The 13,195-nt window shown below is 49.6% G+C and overlaps 4 protein-coding genes across 4 annotated transcripts; 3 read left to right on the top strand and 1 right to left on the bottom strand.

Moving 5' to 3' along the window:
* Window positions 1-767: 767 nt before the first annotated feature.
* Window positions 768-1,405, top strand: M431DRAFT_479255 (hypothetical protein; the record flags this gene model as incomplete). The annotated part of the gene is made up of 3 exons (XM_024915754.1): window positions 768-803; window positions 840-1,196; window positions 1,217-1,405. 3 exons carry the CDS (start codon window positions 768-770, stop codon window positions 1,403-1,405), a joined length of 582 nt encoding a protein of 193 aa, XP_024777365.1.
* A 1,518-nt stretch (window positions 1,406-2,923) lies between these two features.
* M431DRAFT_77977 (hypothetical protein) lies at window positions 2,924-4,504 on the bottom strand (the record flags this gene model as incomplete). The annotated part of the gene is made up of 1 exon (XM_024922636.1): window positions 2,924-4,504. The coding sequence occupies one exon, from the start codon at window positions 4,502-4,504 to the stop codon at window positions 2,924-2,926; it is 1,581 nt and encodes a 526-aa protein (XP_024777364.1).
* A 2,653-nt stretch (window positions 4,505-7,157) lies between these two features.
* Window positions 7,158-8,012, top strand: M431DRAFT_77888 (hypothetical protein; the record flags this gene model as incomplete). The annotated part of the gene is made up of 3 exons (XM_024922627.1): window positions 7,158-7,314; window positions 7,382-7,731; window positions 7,791-8,012. Coding segments are annotated over 3 exons (729 nt in total), but the record flags the coding sequence as incomplete, so codon positions are not given.
* Window positions 8,013-9,045: 1,033 nt separating this feature from the next.
* Window positions 9,046-11,513, top strand: M431DRAFT_347847 (hypothetical protein). Its single transcript, XM_024914461.1, has 2 exons — window positions 9,046-9,165; window positions 9,231-11,513. The coding sequence occupies exon 2, from the start codon at window positions 9,238-9,240 to the stop codon at window positions 11,182-11,184; it is 1,947 nt and encodes a 648-aa protein (XP_024777362.1). The 5' UTR covers window positions 9,046-9,165; window positions 9,231-9,237; the 3' UTR covers window positions 11,185-11,513.
* Window positions 11,514-13,195: the final 1,682 nt, after the last annotated feature.

Here is a 13,195-nt window from a genome sequence, read left to right as displayed (position 1 = left end):
TTTTCGTTTCGGCATGGAGCCTGCACGAATCCTAGCATTGAAGATACAGACGCGTGCCTACCTACTTCTTTCGTGCAGTGCTCAAGGATCTGGTAATGCGCCGTACTGGTGTTACATCAAGAACCGGCCATCGACTCTCAGGAAATATCATACTACTGGACACCACTAACTACTCCATGCCTCCTGTAAGCTTGTGCTCACCAAAACTTGCCCATTTTCTTTCTAGTTCTTATTTGAAAATGTTTATATTCATGCCGGCACTGCTGCTGACAACACCGGGTCCATCATATGACAAGTGCCGGCGGAGATTTCCCTTCCTTTTCATCTCATTTTACGCATCTTATTTGGTTTCTTTGACTTTGTCCCCTGCCCTCTATTTCTCCAGGTGCTTGGGCGAGCCATCAGCAATCATTGCAACGCAGTATTACGCAGTCTCCAAATCCGGCAGTTTTAAATAAGACTGCGATTCATTCTGTTCAGAATAAGCTGCCCTGTTCTAGGGTATGCTGGCTTGTTGCCGTATCCTCGTTGCCTCCCTTACCAGGAGCTTCCCGCCACGGTCCGCGTTTCCGTGATCAGGGGATCTCAGGGCCGATATGTGGCGTCGCTTACAATCTATTTCACCCTGGACCAGCCAGCGGGTTTAAGAAAACTTCGATGCCGAAGACCTGTACCCAGCATTGTGGTTGTGATTACAAACCGTGGTCCCGTGCAATTACTGTTGTGAGCGGCCCTCTGGATCAGTCTCTTACAGAATCAAGGACATCATGTACTTCCAGGGCATGCGTATAATCGCTGTACTTGTACGTGCCTAAACAGAGTCTCTGTCACATGCATAGAGCAGGTCGTGTTACACGCTTTTCTGGGGAAATGCAACCTCCTTCGTTGGTCCAACTTTTGCCAGACAGCTCGCTTCCAGCTGTGAGGTTCGTCGTCGTCCAACCACCAGAGCTGCCCAGCCGCTGCTTCTCCCGAGGCTTCGGTTCCGGATCAAAGCAGAAACTCCGTCGTCGAGTCAAACGGAAAAACACGACTCTAACCGCACTGAGATGGTCCGCTCGAGATTTTTCCACCCCTTGTCGGTCGAATTTATCCGCGAACCAGACCTGTTAACAATAGGGGCAATGCTTGCTCTCGTGAGCGAGTGGCACCCGGAAGGGATCGAAAGAGGAAATCACCTCCATTGCCAGGGACGGGTAAGCTTGCATGCAAACAGCAATACCGGCAAACCCCTGGAAAGACCCAGCTGCTCCATAATAGCATATGGAGACGGCTCGCAGCCAACGTTACAAGCAATCCGCCTAGCGGAGACATATCTTTTATTCATCGCATGTTTCGGCCGAGCATCTCTGACAGCAAGCCACGATCTCTGGACACGCACTTGGGACGGACCGAGGATTTGTAAAGCAAAAATCCAACCTTAGCAGACAGTATCGAGCACGGCTACTAACTTCTCTTGGCTCTTTTGGGGTCCTACCTGTTACACGTTGCTCTAATTGGCCGAAATGGAATCCGAAGTCATATTCAGCAACTACTACTATCGGGCACTGTCTGTCACTCAAGCGGCTTCAAAGAAAAAAAAAGGCTAAAGTAGGATTCACGGGGATCGCTTCCGGATAATACCGTTGCAATAGCTATGGAAGAAGAACAAAAATCTTTCCGAAACATGAATACATTGGACACCGACGCTCAATCTGGCAACTAACTAGCATGTCCTCCTCTCTCTCTTCTCTCCCCATGTCCAAAACGTGGCCGGCCGCTTTCCTTCGAACTCAGTTGCAAAAGTCGCGCAGCATGCGGCCAGCCTTGCTAGCGCCTCTGCATGCAAGTGAACGAGTTTGACTGATGCTTCCAGAAGAAGCCGTGGAGGAGGCATTTTAGGCATCTCTTCCGGGCTGGCGGCATTTGCCATCGTGGCCTCCCTTGCGTGGACGGAGAATTGATTGACACATGGCCAATTCAGAGATTGATTTTGCTGTGTATTGCAAGCAATGTATGTTCCGTTCATCGTCGGCGAAAAAACTCACATCCAAGCGCCTTAGTCAAACTCTTGTTACACCTGGTACGAGGGCATCGACGCTGGGTGCTCCGCCACTTGCCGTCAGCAGGGCCTTGGGTCCGTGTGAGTGTCCGAGCTTGCGGATTTCATCTCCCGCCGGCGCTTCGTGAGATGCCGGTTGTCATTTGATCGTGGTACGAGCCCGCTGCAAAGTCGTTCCAGTTTATTCCGCAGAGGCAGAGAAGCAGAGCCCAATCGCGAGCGTTGATGGTATGAAATACCACACCCAGCACGACCGCTGATGGCATCGTACCGGCATCCAGTCAAATCAATCAACTCAGCTTATGACAGCTGTCAGATCGCACTAGCCGCAAGCGAGGGATCATCGCCTCATGCATCTTCCCAATCCTCCCTGGGCGACACCGCGCTGCTGGTTCGGCGCGTTCTCGCGCCCAAGTCTGCTGCCGGTGCACACGCATCAAACACCTTGATCTTATCCTTATAATATGGACTCGGGGGCAACCAATCTCAGGTCCTAGCACGTGAACAGGATCTTGCTGTGCCCTTGGTAGCACCAGTAATTATTGTCATCTTGGCAGCTTTGCCAAGCTTCGTACTGCGTGGAGCGTAGCTGAGGTCTGAAACTCGCTTGTGGACGGCCTCTTTTTTTCACATGCTGATCGTGGATATTTTCTGAATACCGGCAACGGACGATGGCTCCGGAATTCGATGGCCGAATTCCGTCGTAACGACCAATACGTTATGCTGCCATGTGACGTACTCCGTACAAGTCCTCTGCATGTCTGGTTCATGGAAATGTTAGCATGTAATCATCAGGGGTGAGAATACCAACAGGAGACTGACATCACCTACCCTGTAAATGTAAATATCATTGATGAAGAATATGTTTGCTCGCGGCCAAGCTCAGATGTTGACCTTGCCACCCAGAACACCACATTTTTTGGCCACCAGGCAGTGGTTCATCGCCATGACGAGAGTCTTTTGCTGGTTCCCACGCACATTATCCATCGAGATCCAGTTAGGATAAGACTGGCCTGTCGTCGCAGGCCAGAGATCAACAAACAATGACCGCCACGCAGCATTTGCCAGTGCCAAGATGGTGTCTTTTATAAATTGGGTGCCTCGCATTGTCAAGACCCATTCGGTAATGATGATGGCGCTTTGCGAAACAGGTCGTTTCGCGTGAAACTCGGCGATCTGGTCCTTAGCCAGATTATGGACGTTGTTGGTATCGCTCCAGGGGTGGTAGAGCGGGAGGATTCTTCCCGTGATGAAGCCCTCGCGTTTACCGGGGAAAACATCGATATCCTTCTCCCGCCAGGCGTCGTCAAAGTTGATGAGGACGGCAGACGTTTTGTTGCCGATGAACCAGCCCAGGGGCATTTGGCTGACGTCTTGGACGACGTCGGGGATGTTGACGCGGTTCTCTACCGCCAAGAACTGGTTGTATAGCGCTACACGGTCTTCTTGGCTGTCACTCAGTTCGCGATATTGATAATCTTGGTTCCAGGCATCATGGCTGTGTACATCCCAGATGATGAGCTCGCCGGGGTACTTCCGATTGAACTCGTTGACAGTTTGGATCATGTCACTCAAGAGGGCCCCCTCAGAGCCCTGGAACATTATGCCACCTAACGGGTCAGGGGTTCTCACGCCATGAACTTCGCGAAACTCGTCGCCAATCTTAAGGGGTCGGAAGTCGAGAACGCGGATGCCACCATTGCCGAGCTGTTCGCGAAGGTTGACGCTCTGCGTCACGGTGTTTGGCGACGACGCAAGGCCAATACTCACGTGGGAGTGCCACAGGCCGGAGTGATGTGACCTCCCGAGAACAATCTCCCGCAGAGGCTTGTCTTTTAGTTCGGGAAGCATAGTCTGCATCCAGTCGATGGGCGGATCGTTGGTGATGAAATGGCCCTCTTGGCCGGCAATGATGAAGGCCGACGCGGTGCCGGGGAACTTTGTGATTTCAAAGTCGTGGATGCTTCCCTTGGCATTGTTCATGGAAGACAGGGAGTGAAGGAACTCTACTTTGAGGGTGTTGTGCCGATTGTTGAACTTGACCATGAATGACATGGGCTCTGAGGTTCCAACGATATCGTATACTACCTCAGCCGCAGAGTCTGCCCAGTTGGAGTAGGTTTTCGATGGCTGAATCAGGACAGGAGCTATATCGCCTGGATAGATGTGTTCGGGGAAGTCTTCCTCCCAGTCTGGCATTTGGTACTGGTGGATGTAACTCTTTTGCCATTTATAGGGGGTGGCATTGATGAGGGTTATATGGGGAGTTGGCAGGTCCTTCCATTGTCTCTTCTTGATGTTATCTCCCACAGAGATGTTGCGTGTGCCATCTTCTTGTTCCTCGAGGATAATTGTTGAGGGATGAGGAGAGTCCAAAGCCTTATAGCCGGGAATCGGGAGACCTGAAGCCAGAGAGGCGAGGCCTAGGACGAAGAAGATGAGTAGCCAGCGAAAGTAAGGCATTGTTATTGGATATAAATGGAACTGGGGAGATAATAGAAGCAAAAAGAATAGTGAGAAAAGAAACTGTGTATGGTAGCAGAGAGTGGCTGGGCAGATTGGTAGCAATGTGAAGTTGCTAAACGTTCTTTATTATATTGGCGTGTTTGTGGTGTAGCTCGTGATTTGCATGGAGGTGAGATGGATGAGTGAAAGGAGATGGAGATGGAGATGGAGACACGTTGATGGATAAACGGCGGGTGGCTGCGTTGTTATTTACTTCTTTTGTTGCTGTTTACATCTGTTATCTTTGTTGTCGGACTATTTCAACGAAAACTGTAAATGATGGCTTGTTTAGGAGGTAGATAGAAAGATAGTTATGGCGCTGGATAGAGTTGAGGAGGCTTCGAATATTGTTGCTCTGTGTACATGTATTGATGCTCCACCACACACCAAATGTACAACTGAAGTTTGATAAGGCACTACACTGTACTTAATATACCTAGGTGGTAGGTATATGTGCCGAACAAGCCACGAGTATATGTGATGAGTGAGTATACGTGAGTATATGTGGACATTGTATCGATCACGAGGCTTCATGCTCAACTGTATTTGCATTATATGAACTCTACCTAGGTATTTGTATGGAAGTATACAGTGTATGTCTTCAAATGATAATGTATACCTAGGGCAAGTGGTCGCCCATTATTTGTACCTTTGATGCTGCTATACGGAGTGACAAGCTCTACTGGAATTATAAACACGGTATTTGCATTGACGATCTGCTGTTGATATGATGGCAATGATGGCTAATGCCTATGCTGGATTGGCATCCTCATGTCCAGATCCGAGTGCAATTTTCCTTGTATACCAACGTTGAACATCCCCGACTCTACTCATAAGACTGAAAGACATGGTGCGGCTTGATCAAGGCTCCAAGTCCAACTTGATCTCGCAACAATTTGATAGCAAAGAAGCCCTTGCCCATGAAAGCCAGATTCCAAAGGGTTTATCATGATAGACGTGGATATATCATATAATTCTAGAAATCAAGGATGCTGTTAATTGAAATGTGTTAAACGAGAAACAATTATGGGGTAGGCTGAGCTCAGCGTCTATCCGGAAATAATAGTAAGGACCAGGCATATATTATCAATGGCTGACGCGAGCAAGGAGAAATTGAAGAGGCGGTCACAGGTGCCTGTGTTTACAAGGTTGTAGTATGAGTTTGACTGTAAATGCTATTCTGGGATTGAATGAAACTCTTTGATTGATGAGGAATTGTTTGGAACATGTACCTTGCACATTCATGGATCAATGGTTCATGCACGCACAGTACGGACTCGAATACGGAGTAGACTGGAATCAAATCACCACATGAGGCAAAAGGGCCCCTGTATTGACAGACGCTGACAGAGGCCCTGGAGGCGCCTAAACTTGGGCTGCTGGCCAATGGAGATGCCGCGGCGGGGGCGCTGAAGGGCGATTCCAAACAGCGTGCGGGTGACATTGGGCCATGAGCGGGGTTGGAGCTTGGCGCCATGGTTGCAGCGCGTAATTGCTGTAGATTCTGTGCTGTTAATTTGGTGTTGATTGTGTGATGTGACCTGAACGAATTGAGGCCTCGTCAGCCTGATTGATGTGTCCTTATAACTTGCATTGCATCCATTGATGGCACTTCCGCATCTTTTAGTCTTGAATCAAAATCCATTCCAGTGCGGCAAACACACGTGCAAATACGCCTCACCCGAGCGAATATCTGCTAGATTCATCCTCTGCCTGACGTGGCTTGTGGCCTGTCAAGTCCCAGCTCCATTGTATTTTGTATAGCTCGGAAGCGGGGCTTCTTGGCCGTCTTACATCGAGCTCGACTCGACCAGCTCAAACTGCGCCTTTGCCAAGCCAACTTGTTTCTTCACTCTCACCATCAATTTCTCTCTTCATTCTACACCTGCTAGTTCAACAAACGCTCCTCTATACAACGTCCATCGCCATGTCTGGCCAGCAGCAGCACTTCTACCCGCGTATGTCACCACCTCCAGCTTCACCCCGCCATCTCCAAATACTGACTCGCGACATCGCAGCTCCTCCCGGCGCAGGCGCAGGACAAGGTCCGTTCGAGAAGCCAATGCGACAAACGACACGCTCCCAATGCTAACATGAACAACAAACAGCGCCGCCGCCGCAGCAACAGCAGCAATACGCTCCTCCCCCCCAGCAGTATCAATCGCCGCCCCAGCATCAATATGCGCCGCCTCCGACTTCACCTCCCGCGAACCAGACACAGTTCTACCCTCCTCCCCAGGGAACGCCGGGACAAGCGCCTAGCTATGCTCCTCCGCCCCAGCATACGCCATCTCCTCAGATCCAACAGCCCTCGCCGGGCCATTACCCTCCTCCTCCCGGGAGCCAGCCTCCTCAGCACCAGCATTCGCAATCGCAGCAGCTGAATTTGGCCGTGCGTCCAGCAGCGACTCCCGACTCTGGCCACTACCAGCAGCAGGTACATTCACCGCCACCGCCGCAGCAAATACAGCAGCAGCAGCAACAACAACAACAACAGCAGTATCAGCAACAAGTACCTCCTCAGTTTTCACCTCCTCCGTTCCCTCAACAGCAGCAGAATGCTCCGTATCCCCAGGAGAAGCCGCCGGTCCAGACGGCACCACCCCAAGCCGGTGGAGCTCCGCCGCCGACCAACTTTGTTGGAGCTGTCGCGACGACCGATGATGTTGGCACCTTTAATGGGGGAAGCTATCGCATCAGCCATCGGGATACTAATACGATTTTGACTATTCAGTTGGCCATGGGCGCCCCATTGCATGCAAAGCCAGGTACGTTAGACAAGCAACAAGAAATGGCTATGGTGTCGTGATTTGACCAAATCTAATCGCATGATAGGTGCCATGGTCGCCATGTCTCCCACAATCACCCTCAAGGGTAATGTCAAGTTTAGCGTCAAGAAGATCATTGCAGGCGGAGAGCTCGCCAGCTCTACTTACACAGGGCCTGGAGAGCTCATTCTCGCACCCGCCTCTTTGGGAGACATTACGAGCATAAGATTGAGCGGCAAGGAGCAGTGGTCAGTGGGACACGACGCATATTTGGCTTCTACCCAGGCTGTTGTCAAAGACTACAAGCGACAAGGTCTGGGCAAGGCCATCTTCAGTGGCGAGGGTCTGTTTGTCTACAAGATATCTGGAACTGGTCTGCTCTGGGTTTCGAGTTTCGGCGCTATCATTAGGAAAGATGTGAGTCTAAAGCATAATCCCCCCTTGTCCCGACCTGAGACACTAACCCGGTGTAATAGCTTCAACAAGGTGAAAAGTACATTGTAGATAACGGTCATCTTGTGGCGTGGAATACAAGCTACGTCCTGGAACGTGTAGCTTCTGGCGGCATTATCTCTGGCCTTTCCTCCGGAGAAGGCCTTGTTTGCAAGTTTACTGGTCCTGGCACCGTCTTCCTGCAGACCAGAAACCCAAGAGAGTTTGCCGCCTTTATTGGCGGCATCGCCCCCCAGAACGCGTAAGGGCAAATAAGAAATAATGGCTAGAATAAGGGACGACTAGAGAGGTGTGCTCACCTTATGGCAACGCCGTATACGAAAGTCTGACGAGAATGTTTGTTTGTTTTTTTGGAAAAAGCTGGCCGGCCCCCTTTTTGTATTATCTCTGTTTGGACATTTATGTACTTCTTTGAGTTTGAGTTCAGCGATGGAGGGCCTTTTAGTTTGATTACCAGTACATTACATGTCTATGTAACACTTACGCTTGATTGTTGTTTTCTCACGATGGCTCACGTTTTCACCTAGTTGGCTGAAGCCGCTTTCTTCTTTTCCTCTTCTTGGAACCTTTTTTTCTCCCTCTTAATGATGGAATGAAGCTGCTAGCTGGTTGGCGGAAGAAGCAAAAAAGCCGTAAGGAATCACTCGTGAGTCGCGATCTTGTCAGATGCACCTGCGTCAAGATCGAATGACATGCCAAAAGGGAAGAACCAGCTCAGCGACCTTCATAGATGGTGCCTTTCAAGGCAGGCATTGATGGGAAAGTTGACAATATGGTTGCCGAGACGAAGATTCTAGAGGCTGACCTGGTGCGAATCTTAAATCTTAAATCTCGCTCGTCATTTCAACCTTATGCGAAGCCATCGTTGCATCCTACGCACTCAACCATCCGCCTCTTTTTGGACTTTTCGTATCCCAGCCAACAGGTGCGGGTTGTTTGTTTGCCAGTCTTTGGTATTTGAGCGTGTCTTTTACTTTTGTTTAAGAGCAAGCGAACTTTATCGCGGAATATTCCAGGCGCGGATATATATCAGCCGTCTGCCAGCTGGAAGCCATTGCAGCAGTCCAACTCAACACACCCTTTCGACCTCAACATATCTGCTCTCCTCCGACATCCTTGTCTTTACCTGCTTGTGCTTAGGAAATTCTTGAGGCAGCGCTTGGTCTTTTCTTGAAGCGGAACTTGTCGTGAAATTGAGTTGTTTTGAAGTTATCGAAGTTGGAGAACTTGCTCGTGCGAAAAGAAAACAGGCCAAACAGGCCAAGGAAGGCGTTCATCAAAGCTATTCTCCGAGAATCGACGTCCAAAAGCCCTCGCTTCTAGCCCAAACAGTCAGGGACATCTACCATATTCATCGATACCAACTTGATCGCTCGAAACCATCTGAATTAGCAAACGGTAAGTACCGAGATGCAACACACGATTCTGGTGGAATGAAGCAAGAGCTGACCTGGCTTTTGAAGATTGAGAATGGCTATGCTAGGCGCTGCCAGCCGATGTAAACGGCCATCCCCTCCTACCACGGCCAAAGAGACGGGTTCGAAGAGCGAATCACGTACCAAGGCCTTGGGCCATCCATATGACTATCAACGACTGAAGAAAAGCAATTCTCATCAAGCGTTGGATAATCCCGATTGGCGAACTCGCCCTTCCGGTAGTGGCAGTTCACCAACGTTGGATGATGAACAGGCTTGGAGGAACCTGATAGGTTCTGGGAAACAATGGATTGGAATGGATGCATTCCCAACCACTCCATCCGCCGAGGAAAGGAAACACGGGGTCCATCTACAGAAGGCAAGCGACGTGCCACAAGATCGCGCGACGGGTAGCAACGACATGAGATACCATCGACGGAATGTTTTTGCCCTGTCTTCCGAATTGGAACCAAAGATCATACAGACCATGGAAGAAGAACAGCCTATTCCATATGGGATTTTGAAGCAGGTGTGCCTTTCGTCTTCGAAAGAACATCCCCTGAGCCTCTTTGAAGTTGCACCATTGAGAAGCATCCCTAGCTTTTTGTCTCCATCTGTTGTGGACATTCGGCCTCTGAAGGAAAATTTGATGCAAAAGAAGCCAGGCAACGGCCAGGACGAGCAACTCACCGCAGCGCTCAAAGCTGCCGAGGCCACGCCTCACAAAGTTCGAATGCACATGAGCCAGAGAAGTCGTCAAAATGAGACGAAATTGAAGCATGCCGTAGCAGACGAATTGCGAGCACGAAAGGGTGTTTTCGAACCACCAGACGTTGTCACTGCGCAAAGGAACAGAGCCAAAGATTGCTCCGACGCGAATCGATTGTCCCCCAGCCAGACAGCCCGTTTGGTGAACGAGGAGAGGTCTGCTGAGTCGTTTGAGACTGAAAAAGATCAGGCCTTTCAGAAATTTCTAAAGAAACTAGCACAGAAGAACAGAGACTTGCCAAGTGAAAAGCTACAGGGACGAGACAGGGTGGACAGCGGCTACGAAGATGGCTCAAAGGAAGAGCAGAGCGGAGGCTCAACAGAAACCTGCGTCTTGAGATACCGGACACATAGGGCCAATGAACGACAGCAAGTATCTTCGGAGATTTTCGCAAGCCACCGGAAACGAGCATCTGAGATTTCCCACAAGGAGGACTCAAGCCTCCCAGCAGAGCAATCTACTAGATTCAAGAGCCTGAACCCCAAAGCGCGAGAGTTTCTCTCGTTTGTCTCCAACCGAAGCTCCAACTCGGAAGACGACAATATGGAGCCCCTTCAGCCCTTTGCCCCGGAGCCTTTTGCTAGCAAGAGCGATCATGTCAATGCCATGTATCTGGCAGGACTTGGTCTGCCGAATGTTTCTTCGCTTCAGCAGCAACCGCCGCCGCCGGCCTATGGGCTTGTGCCGCTTGCAGCTGCTCCTGATACAGTCACTGACTCTCTGACGATCAATAACTTGATGCCGGGAAGATTGATCCCTGTACAGATGGGAACGGATCAGCTTGGAGGCCAATTTCCGACGTCTGCCTTGCCAATGCCAACAGTGCCGCCATTACCTTCGCTCCTACCAACACTATTTCGGCCGGAGACGGTACTGCCGTCCGTGTCTATGATGGGCAATAGCATGCCGGGCATCCCGACGGTACCTTCTATGTTGAATACGACATTTCCCTTGGCACCTGGCTCCAACCCTTGCTTCAACATGTCATCAAGCCAAATGCCGCTCATGACGGGTACTCGCTGCCCACCGCAGCCGGTGCCAAAGCCTCGACGCCCAGATCCAGGAGATCAACAGGCATACGAGGCATGGATCGAGTGGCGCAAGGCAAACGAGCCAGGTTATGCGTTAGAGTGTCGTCTGAGACAACAGCGACGAGCCCAGCGGAGCATGACGGACAAGGTACCGCCCAAGACCCAGTCAGCCAAGAAGGACGACGCCTTCGGCTCGGCGTGAGGCGTACAAGATTATGTATAGGAGAGCAGGGCGATCGGTGACGATGCCTTCTGGCACAGAACTCGGTCAGATGCTCCTGGCGACGCCCAGTGGCGGGGATGTGGTGAAAGGTCTACGCCCCCCTATTCCACTTTTTTTTCTTTCTTTACAACTAAAATTAACTCGTTTGTTTTTCTTTTTTCGTTTTCGTTCTGCAACATTATGCAGATGTTCGGAGTCAGCCGCAGCATGTGGATAATGTTGCTTTGCAGAATGTCTTTCGATTACTTCCTGCGGGTTGTCAGTCTCCATGGTTGCCGGTTGCCCCTGATGGAGTGGCTGGCCGGCCGTGGTGGATTTAGCGGAGGGGGCTGATGGTGATTGGTATGATTACGAGAACTAATTGCGCTGGAAATGCATTGATCGTTACGTTACTATGACTGGAAGAGTGCTTGTGGAGACAGCTTAGAGTCGTTTGTGTTACAGTATCTGGTACAAGATGATGAGAATTAGCTAGTCTTTGTGGTATATCATATGCATGGTTATTTGCTACTCTTGGCCGCTTCTCCTGTATACAGCGAAGATGATGTCAAGCATAAGTAGAATAGAAACTGTCCGAAACACGCTCCGAGTATTTGGAATTGCTGGCCAAGTGAGACTATCAAGTGAGACTCTGTGACTAAGGAGGAGGAGTAGGACTCAGGAGGAGGAATAATAGGAGGAAGAGGAGTCTGGCAGGATTACGCATATTGTCTCTGGTGACGATGGCGATGAAACGTTTGCTGCATATACGAATGTAGGGAGGATCAAGACGGTGATATAAATAAACTATACTGAAATGAATTGAAATCAAGATAGAGCCAAGCAACGGAGCACTCCGTGTGTGCGTAGGTAGTGACAGGGGCAAAAGACAAAATGCATGTCTCAGACATGACATGAGCAACACGAAGAGGCGCTTACTTTTTTCTCCTCTTACTCTATTGACTCACTCTTTTCTTTTTGCTTCTCCTTTCTTTGACTGTGTATGTATACTATGCACCTTAGTGACTTGTTTTGATATTGGACTGGTTTAGTTTCATGCTGTGTAACAGCGAGGCGTATTTTTATGCTTGGGGATTTTAATGGCTGGCTACTAATGTTTTTATGTATGTGTATGTGCATGTATGCACCTATGTGTTTATGCGTGTATCTACCTATGAGCGTGTCTATCGTGTTTGTGTGTTTGTCCGTCGTTGTACTTGTGTATACCTTACAGGCATCTCTTGGCGGGCATCTTGGTGAGGATTCATTTATTTTGTCAGTTGGTTGCACAAATTGATTATCGGTGCATACAACCGCTCGGTGAACAAATCTAGATATTTCTTTCTTTCATCTTCTTTTTCCTTCTTTTGAATTGTGTTGCATTGTTGGGGAAGAGGATGATAACGCTCGTGAAAAAGGGGGGGGCGGGATGAAGTAGTATTGCTGCCCTTTTTCGCTGCCTTTTCTCTACCGCTTCTGTTTGCCTCATGTAAGTACGTACTTTGCTTTGCTTATTTCTGTTCGCATCAGTCTTTATTTGTATTTATCTGCACACCGACTATTCGTGCTTTAGTTTTTTGTTCTTCCATTGGACGTGGAGGGGGTGTGCGTAATGGACCACATCACGAATGAAATTGAACTGCAAATCATCACAACGAATAACATCACTCACACTCCTTGCTACTAAACTCCTGCAGCAAAAAACACGGCACGGTGCTTATACGAACCCGCCTACGTCCAAAAATTTAGCCTCCTGTCAATTTAGCTTGCTTCTTCCCAAGCTCGACCAATGCGCGCTTCCCCCCCCCTCTCCCCTCTCGCAGAGCCGCATCGCATCAACGAAACAACAAGCCGCCTTTTTTCTGTCTGCATCTAGTTTCGCTTCGTTTGCCTTTTTATTCGTCCCCCTTTTTTCTCCCTTTTTTCTTATACATGGGTTAATGCTTGAACATAACATAGCCATTGATTAGGGCGTATTTCTTTTCGTTTACGGATATACAAACACGCCCCC

Source organism: Trichoderma harzianum (genome assembly GCF_003025095.1).
Source record: "Trichoderma harzianum CBS 226.95 unplaced genomic scaffold M431scaffold_3, whole genome shotgun sequence".
Classification (NCBI taxonomy): domain Eukaryota; kingdom Fungi; phylum Ascomycota; class Sordariomycetes; order Hypocreales; family Hypocreaceae; genus Trichoderma; species Trichoderma harzianum.
Note: the sequence above shows the minus strand (reverse complement) of the source record. Positions and strands in the feature narration are given on the sequence as shown.